The following is an 11324-nucleotide window of genomic DNA, read 5'->3' as shown; positions in this document are numbered from 1 at the left end:
ATTTTTGGGACGTTGTGTACCCCCTACAAAGAATCTTAAGTGTCGAGGACTAAAAAAATTCCCCCTATACTTATTGAATTAATAATTCATTAATATTTCAAACAAATAAAAATTAAATTCATTTTGCCGTTATTCTCTAAGTTTGATATGACTGCTTCTAGTTACATAGTTTAATACATAATTAAAAATTATGAAATATTTAAATTAAATTATGTAAACTTAATACTTACTTTCCTTTTCATATTAATCAACCTTGCAGATAACGCATGTGTTAAATTTTCTCACGAAATTATTGTTAAGGTCTACTTTATGGGATAACGATAACGATGATGATATTTATTGCATTTAAACATGCTACAACAATTAAACAATTTCTGATAATCTATGAAATAACATTTGCAATAATTATATTTTCACCAAAATTTAGTATAAATAAGCAGTTATTTACAACTTAGTATATTATTTATCAATATGTAGAAAGCGTCTCTAATTATACTCAAAAGATTAGTTAACATCTTCAAATTGTAGGTGATAAATTTTGCCACAAGATGATTGAGTTATTAAAATGTAAATCTACACCAGATGTCTATAAATCAGTGTTGCACCAAAATTTCGTAGTCTCTAAATGCTACTTCCCTGCCTTCGTAAGGTACATACAGTACACCATGACTTCTGTGCACCTGCAAACAATAATGAGTTCATAATGGTTTTAGTAAAAGTTTTAAAAGCAAGAGAAGACTAAAACATGAAATGATAATTTACAGTAAATACATTTTTCCATCTAATAAGGATGTGTTATGTGTCTCACGTACAAATATTGTTGCAGAATATGTAATTCTGTAAGTAATTTTAACAATGTTTTAATTAAGATAAGTATAATAAATCTTTCTTTATATTCGAAGGAAAGATCTTTCAACAAAAAAAATTATCAATGTGTTCGATCGAATAATAATGATAAAATGTAAACATTCACGAAACACGGATTGGTTTAAAAGAATATTTCACGTCATATCTAACTCTTATCGATCAAAAGCATTTTGTATACTTCTGTGTATAAAAGTGTCAAAAATCTTTACATGTTGCTATGCTTATTATCAGTTTCATACTTTTGTACATATATCCATTACACAGGGTGCCCTAAAAATATGAGACAACAAGCCAAAGCCTGAAAATGCTTCGTGCTAACATCGATCGAAAAATACCTTATCATTGTGCAATTTGAGGCTTTGTTTCAGAGATATATACGCAGTCCATAATTCACCGGACACTTTTTTGTTTGGTTTGTGACAGCTTCTTGAGGGTGTGATGAAGGAAGAGCGACTGAGTGAAAAATAGGAAAAGGAAGGGTGAGGCGTTTTATCCTAGCCTTGCTAGTGAACTTATCAGTAAAGTAACCTAGTAGACTCTGTCTTATATGCCGGAATATCAGGAGATTGGTAAGGATCGTATATATACCGATCGGAGCCGATACAGCTATTTGTGGAAAACAACGGTTAAATTTTCCTTCTACAGGATGTCCCAATCATCACCGGTCGATGTGAATTTCGCGCTATTTTTAAAATGTCAAATCGATTAACCTGAAACTTGACATATGTCATTTAGATAGATGGGAAATTAGTCATGAAAAAGTACACGGTGAAAGAATTCGTGCAAATTATTCAGGCGGATTACGAAAAATCACGATATTTAACGCTAACGATTCGGGAACTTCGTAATTACTTCCCTCGAAATTATGTGGCTGCAAAAATCGTTGTGTAAAGTTTTGTTGGTCGCCAGATTTGTTGAAACTGGTTCAGTCGGAGATCTGTAAAGGTCACCGCGTCCCCGTACTGCACGTTCAAGTGAAAATGTTGCTGCTGTTGCTGAAAGTGTGAGAGAAAGCTCGGACACATCGATTCGACATCATTTTCAAGAATTGAACATTTCGAGGACCAGTTTGCAAAGAATTTTGACAAAAGATCTTCATTAGCACGCTTATAAGATTCAATTATGCCAAGAACTTAAACCATTGGACCATTTCCAACGTTCGTGGATTGGACGCTGCAGAAAAAAGAAGATGATGATGATTTGTCGACAAAATTATTCTCGCGACGAGACGCATTTTCACCTTACTGGCTACGCGAGTGAACAAAACTGTCGTATATGGGGCTCGAAAAATTCACGACAGGTTGAACACTTGCCAATGGTTACTGTGAGTGGGAAACGATATCGCGACATGTTGATTGGCTATTTCTGACATCAATTGGAAGGTCCTGACTTGGCTGATATTTGGTCTTAGCAAGATAGTGCTCCTTGCCATACAGCGAATGAAATAATGGTACTTTTGCAAACAAAATTTCCGTAACGTGTAATTTCTCGAAGAGGTGACGTCAATTGGCCACCAAGATCATGCGATTTGACACCTTTGGACTTTTTTCTTTGGAATCACGTTAAAGATAAGGTTTAGTCGACTGTGCAGAGAGAATTCCAGAGCTGAAAGACAACATCGAACGGGTCTGGTGAAATTGATCCCAGTTTGTGCAAAAAAGGCCTTGAAAAATTTAGGGAAAAGATTTGTAGTCTGTAAAAAAAGCTGAGGCGGCCATTTGAAAGATGTCTTATTCCATTAATAATTCCCAAGTTTGTATTTTTAAATAAAAAACAAAATATCGAGATTACTTAAACCATTTGAGGTTTATTCAAAGAGTAAATCGACCGGTGATGATTGGGACACCCTTTAGTGGCAAGTATGGGAAGTGTCGTCACAAGTTCAAGAAATGCAAAGATACAGATACAATTTTCTGAAGCGATGTTAGTATCTCATTTTGTAACATTTACTTACGTTTAGAAAATAACAATGCAATATGTAAGATTGTACACGGAAGTAATTTTCAAGATGGACGTGTCTAAAGCCAAAAACGGATTTACACAAACTATTACAAAAAGGTTGGCATTAAAATAATCCAGAAATACTAATGAACCGACCGAATGTCACGATTAATTTGATCGATCAATTACAAAGAGAGCGAGTACTCTAATGAAAAATAAAAATAAACATTATGATGTACATTTCCTCTAATAAAGAATTAGTAAGAGTTAGTTCTTTTTATAACGTTAATTTATTCTTAATCGGCACTTACTACGTGAAAAAAATGTATGTGTTATTATTCAAAAATCTATAATTTTGTCAGAATTGACTAAATCTACTAAGAGAATTTATTATTTACCATTCCTTCCTCTGTACGCGTCATTTTATACATTTATTAACATCCAAATAGCAATTTAAAATATCACAAGTTCATAGCACTCTCCCAAAATATATTTTCTTACTACGTAATGATACTATGATTACTTCGAAAAATGAATTAAGTAAAAAAATGAAATATGAATGTGCACCGACAGTGCACATACGTATAATATTATTTGTTCGTGTCTTACCTTTCCAACACACGGTATACCATCTTGATACGCACGACCAATATAAAGCATCTCTCCATCGATTGTTCTTCCGCCTTCGACCGCGTTTGGCGGAATGTGACCGTGCCCCGTTCGAATCCACGAAAATTCAGCTGGCATCAGAATCTGCCGAGAGGAAAATGGTTTTCGAAACTATTGTAACGAGGGCAGAGGGCAGAGAGAAAAATGTTGTGCTTTTCATCATCCTGATCCTTTCGACACTGTTGCAAAATAAATTATTCGAAACAAGCTGACAGAATGGTAATTAATCGTAATTACGCTCGCTGGTAAAATCGAATCCAAAGAAATTAATTTCAACCGCCACGAATGTACTGTATAGTAAATAAGGGACGAGTAACGTAGGATAGCTCACTCGCATATTCAAGAGCTGTGACGAGTAGCAGCAATCGACATCGAGCAACAATAAACGAGAAATGTGGCTGGTAAAATATCGGTTTTATTCTCTGCAGTCGTATATAATGAATGAATTCCGGTAAAAAATAGCATTTAATTTTTTGTTGACATATCAGTTTTACATTTATCTAATATTCGCTGACGATTATCTGTTAAAAATAAGATAATGCATTATATATATATACTAGGTTGTGCAATAGGTTTTGTCGTTCGATAAAACTTATTGAACAGTATAGTACTAGGTTGCTCAATAAGTTTTATCGAACGATAAACCTTATTGAACAACTTATTATGTATATGCCGATAATTAAGTGCACAGCGAATTAAACTATTGCGGGAGCTAGACATTACCCTATTAATGGCCTCCACTCAAGCATTAGGTACGATTATTACCAGAAAATAAACTATTTGTTTGGTTCTTATTTAAAGAGTTTTAAAAGATATACGTGTAATTCGTTTTAAATGTTTCTGTCACATTCACGGATTGACATTTCGTGATTTATAAAAATATTAATAACATATTTTATAACATTCATTGTAATTAACGATATTTCGAACTTTCGCAGCATTAGTGTATGTTTATAGATATATATTATTGAGTATTGATAAGAACGATATTCAACTAAAGAGATGAGTATTAATGAATTTAACTTTCGTAACTATTTTTTGAGATGGACAACTTTTATCTTTTAACATAAATGAGCTTGCCTTTAATTTCAATACTCTCTGATGTTAATAATATTGTTTCAATTCTCGTAAAAAAAATATTTATTTATGTTTCAATTATGGTGATTTCCAAATAATACTAACACATTACGCTTAGGGACAAACTTTGCAATGGTTATGAATATAAAATTCCTGAATGTAACTCTATCGGTATATAGTGACGTAATACCATTTTTTATTTATAACGACGTAATACCAAAAATCATTACTACTAGATCTTCGTAGCGATATTGCAATGAAATGATTTAAATAGTTGTTATTGTACCTAAGATAATTGTTCAGATCTACATTTATTATCGATAAAGGATTGTTATTTAAAGTTGGAAGAGAAATGTTTAGCAATTTTTTATGTTTACCTCGTAATCGTGTTTTATATGCTCGACACCATTATGACAAACGTAAGCAACACCGTGATCCGGCTTCACTTTTGCAGGAAGTGTGTCGCCATGATGACTAGCGCGACCGACAACAAGAGTCATTCCATCCAAATCTCTGCCGACCGTGATCATTCCTGGCACAATGCAACGGACACCCATGGCCCTAACCCATTTGTATCCTACGGCAGAAATCATCGATACCAGTGAACTTAAACGTAGAAACTTTCTCTACATATAGTTAGAAATTACGATTGTTAATAGCGAAAATTCCAATTGAATAACTAACAGGCATTCTTATCGGTTCGGAACACCAGTATTATAAATAACGTAGAATTTTTCTGTTATTAATTCTGGGTTAGAATTTCGAGCAATCAGTAGTCAGACAAGTTGACGAAATAACGTATCGAACGGCCATTAAATTTTGATTGGATCACGTTTTGTCAAATACAGAGTATTTCAAACGCAATTACTGTTCTATCGGAATCTGTGGGCAACTCTCTACGCAAGCAGTCCATACTTATTTAAACGTTTCAAGTGCAGTAAATAAAATTAATGCAAACTATGAATTTGTAGAATTGAAATGGCTTTGATAATTTAAAACGTTTTAAAATTTGTTCTTGATCTATGAAATTTAAGATTTATAAAATATGAACGTGATTTCACGTAAGTACAATATAACGTATAATATCCGAACTAATGAAAGACACGATCTATTCACGGATAATAGAATATTTTTTACTTTTTGTAAGTAAAGTACTTCTCTGTCCTTAATCATCTTATACTATCCGAAATAAACAGAAATACCGATAACACGAATGAAAACATTATACATATAAATATGTAAATTTATAATTTTTGATCATCAAACTGTAAAAATTGTTTATCATGATTAACGAGGCCTAAAATTGCATTTTGTGCATGCTCTGAAAAATGTTTTTTAGAAATTTATTTTATATGTAAGCAATGATAGCTGTTTCGATATCACATAGGTACTATTAATAGTTTAGGTCGTCTTATAAGTTTGTACCGTTTATTCTTCTACCATATAAAATAATATTTTAATCTTATCTATGAAGTTTACGCAAAAATGTAATCGCCCTCTCTTTGCACAACCTCTTCCCACTTTTTAGGCAACTCCATGATCCCTTTAGTATAAAATTTTTGTGGTTTATCACAAAATATTTTTGAAAAGTATTTTTCATTGCATTCACATTGTCAAATTTCTTGCCACCTAAATAATGTCTCGTTCGTGATCGAAACAGATAGAGGTCTAACGGTGTAATATCTGGAGAATAAAGCGGAGAGGATAACATTTCCCAACCAAATTTATGTAATTTTTTTTGCACATTTTGTGCAACATGCGGTCTGGCGTTGTCGTCTTGCAAAATCATATTACTAAGATTTATAAGTTTTGTACATTTTCCTGAAATTTTTTAAAAATTTTTCCAGCTGAACACAGTACTATTTGATATTAATCGTTTGATTTTGTGGAAACAGCTGAAAGGATAAAATTCCTTGGTAACTCCACTATACAACTCGCAAAGAAAAATTTATTAAATTTATAGAGAACCAGGTTCTGCAATTCATTTTACTGGATTTTCTTTTTTGGTCTGAATTCGTTTCCTATGGAGATTTTCGTGTACGATATATTTTTCATCTCCAGTTACTATGCGTTTTAAAAAGGGTTCTGTTTTGTTACGTGCAAGCAACGATATGCAAGTTGCCACGCGATGAAGGCAATTACACTCCATGAGCTATCCATACATCTAGCTTTGGCATTCCCATTACCTTCAAATGTCTATATACACATAATTTTGAAATGTTTAGCATTTGCAATATTTCTCGTACTGATAAACTCCGCGTTTCATTCACCAGATTACAAATTCTGTCCTCGTCCGTCCTGGTTCGTGATACATCTTCCAGACTAAAATTTCCCTTCCGAAATCGATCAAATCATTTTCTGCACGTACGAGCCAATAAAATACCTTACCCATAAACGACACAAATGTTACTTGCTGCACTTGTTGTCGTATTTCCTTTTCGGAACTCGTACAACACGAGATAACGAAAATGGACACGCATTTCACTCATTATTTTATCAGATATGCAATATAAAATTCTTACAACTTTACGATCTGTGGCTTTCGGATGCCTTCTACAGACTAAACTGAAGCACGAAAGTTTAATTACCCAAGTTCTTCTATCTCTCTGTATTTATAAAACGTAATGCAAGAAGTGAGAAACACGAACTTATGAAACGATCTAATAGTATATTGTATATATATTAAAAATATTTTCCAGAGCATACACAGAATGCAATTTATACATATATACACACACCTATATGTATTTCCTTTTATATATATTATATCGTACGTAGTTTATACGTTTTCATTTTGTTTTCATTATAACATGTGAATGAATAGAAAAATAGACATTACTATACCATTCAACTTTTCCCTCTACAGTTTTTTCTTGATCAAATTCGAGATACAATCCGTCTCAGAAAGATAAGATTAAACGAAATATCAAGATAATGTTAATCCATCGATTACTACACTTCTAAAATTAAACCGTCGTCTTTCACACATTTCTACTATATCTCTTTTAATGTAAGTATATAGATATTACTTATGACACTTGAATGTAGTCGATTGTTTCATCACTTTATAATTAAAAATAGTTAATATTTTCATTGAGAAACAGAATATTCAAGTAAATTTAATTGCAAACACAACGTTAATCGCTTTTATGTACAGATTAATGAATTTTTACACATTTGTAATCTGCGATGAATCTGTACTTTCGTGTCGCAAAAGTTTTTAAAATTGTAACGAAATTCTTCAATGTTGTATTACTTACCAGCCATTTTTATCTTCACTAACACTTTAACTTTATTTCGCGGAATAGCCCGCAACGACCGTGACGTTGCTTGGTAAGATACGTTGTGCACCGTCGAAAGTATGAACCTTGATGTGATTCTGAATGCTTACTTATACACGTTTATACGTTATCAATCTTATCACTGAGGAAATTTCTAGGAAGATATAACACGTATCGAGAGATAACAATATTGTACCCGTACAGGTACGTTTTCATGAAATATTCTCAGAGAAACCATGAGTTCATTATACAAATAAAAATGGGCAGCTATTAGTTGTTGACAAGGCAATTAAGGAGCTGTTTGGCAGTAGTTGCTGTCAAGATTTAAAAAAATATGCGATGACTATTCTTAACCGATTTATACATAAGTATATCCAATAATGTTACATCATGGCTCACATAATGCACATTGTTCTGTTACACTACATATATGTATTTCCTTTTATATAAATATATAAGCTTGAATATATAATATGATGTCGTGATGTTTACTAATGTAGCTTATCAACGTATTAAGCACTAAACCTAACTTCAATACAGTACATCAGTGTTTGTACTCTTTAGCTGGTATTGTTGTATGATAAGTGTTTGACCACACTATTCATTGCTTTGTTGTATATTATTATGTATTTGTCAATAAAGAAAGTACTAAGAGGATAAAGCATTTAATGATGACTATTTGATTGAAGAATTGTTTTTTATAATTATAGAAGGATTGTTCTCAAAGATAGTAAAATTAACAAGTTTATGCTCCAACGGATTCAGTATAACGATAGATATTGCTTTTAAAATACTGAATTCTAGCCATGGTAATGCCCTCCCGAGACGTTTGTTTAGATTGCAAAGTGAAGATCAGATGAAGAAACTTTTGATAACGAACTTTCAAAAACTTTATTATTGAAAGAAGGAATTCTTATCCATAAGTAACAAACAAAGACTACTTAATCAATTTATCTTTCATGATCGCTTACAGTGGAAAACTGATCGGTTTAAACTTTTAATCGCAAGGTAGAAGGTAAAAAATGAGATATAAGTTCAATAAAAATTTTTTAATAATTGTTAATAATGTTGGAATCGAATTTGAAAGATCAGAAATATCTTTTCAAGGCACTTTTCAAGTATTATTAAATTTTTTTTAGGAAAATCCCAAGGCGAGTATCGTCTTCCGTTGACTTGAAATCTCATGGGACGCCATAGGGGCAAAGATGGTTCGGACCGCCCATCCCCATCGGAGCCGCACATTCTGAACCATAGCCACGCACTCTGTCATAGTAATAGGAATAGATTTTAATTGCGTCCCTACTTCAATACGTATATGAATATAAAGTTTGAAGACTATAAACTACAAAAAGAATATTATCTAATATTATCAGTTTTTCTATAGGTGAATAATAAAAATGCTTTTGAAATATAATTAATTTTTCTTAATGAAATCAAATATTTTTTGTATGACACAATCCGACTAAACCCTAGTTATTTTTTACAAAACAGTATTAAGCCATGTTTCCCAAGAGAACAATGGTATTTCCAAATGTATTGAAATTTAACTTAAATTAAAATAAAAATTTAACTTAAAGAAAAGTATATATTTTTTTAAGCAAGCATTTCGTCCGTACATCAAAACATGAAAGTTTTTATAATATTTACCAAGAAAAATTTGTTATATCTAAATTTGTAGCTGATCAGAAACTGATTAACTTTTGTCTAAAACATTTTTTCATCAGACTATTGGAAGTGTCTGTAAAATCGTGACATACACACTGTGTATACCTTTTTTTGAAATGAATGAGAATTCATCTTTAGTTATTTCTAAAATATATTTTTATTCAACAATTTTTGTTCCTCAAAGAATTCTACTTACTTCTACTGGTAATTATTGAACAAACGCTTTACTAGCATATTGTAATACCAGCAAAAATTGTTAGCCTGTATTAGGTGTAACTAATGTATAATAGTGTAGGGACGAGTTTTGTGCGAGCGAATCGCGTGAAGTTTCGATTGAGTGAGCGACTGTTTCGGTAAATCGATAGCTCATTGAAACCCTGTGCGAAAGACAAAAGATGAGTTGTAATGTAACCAGCGACCGATACGGACGTGAATCGACCGGTATCGAGAAAATGTTTAAAAAGAGTTTTCGAGAAAACGTGTGTGTGTTCCGCGGTGCGAGCGGGTTTGACTTTTCTTTTTGTACGCGTCGTGATCTTGCGCAGACCCTATATTTCCATCTGTAATCCACAGGGAATATATTATTATAATAGAGGAATAGGCATACTTTCCTATACATATATTTTACTCTACAATAGTATAATAGTAATATGTTGCATCTGTGCCAATGGGGTTTTGCCTGCCGCGTATTTCTCATTATCTCTCTATTTCGCTACCTTCTTCGTCACTCAGTCCACATGTATCTGTAACTACCGCGACGAATAGCGGACTAGAAATGAATGTGTGCGTGAGAATAGATGTACCCCTTCCACTTTTCTCGCATTCCTGCCGCGGGACTTCAAGTCAACGAGAAGGTATACTGGCGTCGGGTTCGGATACACGTAGCCCTTAATTCCGTAATCTCGTCCGACCACCAGTACACCGCCCGGTAAGGAGATCTATCGTGCGTGACTGACTTGATATTTGTAAGGAATTCGGACAGAGTGGGAAGTGCACACCTTGTCTCATACACATTTTCCGACTGCTAAACAAATACTAAACAACTGACGTGACGTGACTGACGTAGCGTCTTCAACTTTTAAAGTTAAGCTTTGTAAGGTCAGTACTTTCTCCCTTAGTTATTCTTTTCAAAAACTACTGCTATCTATACGTTAGGTTAGATACTTCTGGGGCCATCCTTGTACATGAGATCTAACACCGAATTAACCAAGTGTTATTCACAGCGGTTAAAATAAGAATTAACAGAGAGATCACGTATTATTGGAACTAAGAATAAAACAGAATGTGATTAACAGTTAAGACGTCATGATTTATATATTATGTTTGAAATTATCTATATTTTATTTAAACATGGTTCGCAAGAATTCAATGGATGACAGAGTAGATTAGACATCCCCTTGATAATAATGTTTACATGTACAACATGTACAACATGTATTTTTTCTAAATTATAAAAAAACTCTGTTCTGATATGTAAATTTATATAGAAATTTGAATATTTGTGGAAGTACTTTATCACCATAATGCTTTACAGAATGATGTAAAATTAATATGATAGATTAGAGTTGAACCCTTTTAACGTGTTCTCGATGGAGATGCCGCAGTACAGAAGGACAGCGTTTTCTAGTGAGAGATGGAGAGAGATAGTTAACTCCCATAAAAGTAGCACAGTATTGTCTCGTTATAGATCGTCGTTCGTGTTTCGTTGTAAATAGTCTATCTATCCCCTATACTGCTTTTGAAATCACCGCGGCAAGTGTTACACACTGCGAGTGAACGAGAGGGTAAATGATAATGGCAAACCATAAAGTTCGCTCAATTTTT

At 33.0% G+C, this 11324-nt stretch overlaps 1 protein-coding gene across 1 annotated transcript; it reads right to left on the bottom strand.

The window, feature by feature from the left end:
* Window positions 1–542: 542 nt before the first annotated feature.
* On the bottom strand, window positions 543–7907 carry LOC143149258 (uncharacterized). The gene is made up of 4 exons (XM_076316462.1): window positions 7815–7907; window positions 4932–5131; window positions 3418–3561; window positions 543–680 (listed from the first exon to the last, which is right to left on the bottom strand). Exons 1-4 carry the CDS (start codon window positions 7819–7821, stop codon window positions 594–596), a joined length of 438 nt encoding a protein of 145 aa, XP_076172577.1. The 5' UTR covers window positions 7822–7907; the 3' UTR covers window positions 543–593.
* Between the last annotated feature and the right edge of the window lie 3417 nt (window positions 7908–11324).

Source organism: Ptiloglossa arizonensis, chromosome 7 (assembly GCF_051014685.1).
Source record: "Ptiloglossa arizonensis isolate GNS036 chromosome 7, iyPtiAriz1_principal, whole genome shotgun sequence".
Taxonomy (NCBI): domain Eukaryota; kingdom Metazoa; phylum Arthropoda; class Insecta; order Hymenoptera; family Colletidae; genus Ptiloglossa; species Ptiloglossa arizonensis.
The sequence above is the reverse complement of the archived record's forward strand: the minus strand, read 5'-3'. Positions and strand labels throughout refer to the sequence as shown.

Coding starts and splice junctions, on each gene's coding strand:
- LOC143149258 (XM_076316462.1), bottom strand. Junction 3,562..4,931: donor ATATAAAACACGATTACGAG/GTAAACATAAAA, acceptor TCCTCTCGGCAG/ATTCTGATGCCAGCTGAATT. Junction 681..3,417: donor GTATACCGTGTGTTGGAAAG/GTAAGACACGAA, acceptor TATTGTTTGCAG/GTGCACAGAAGTCATGGTGT.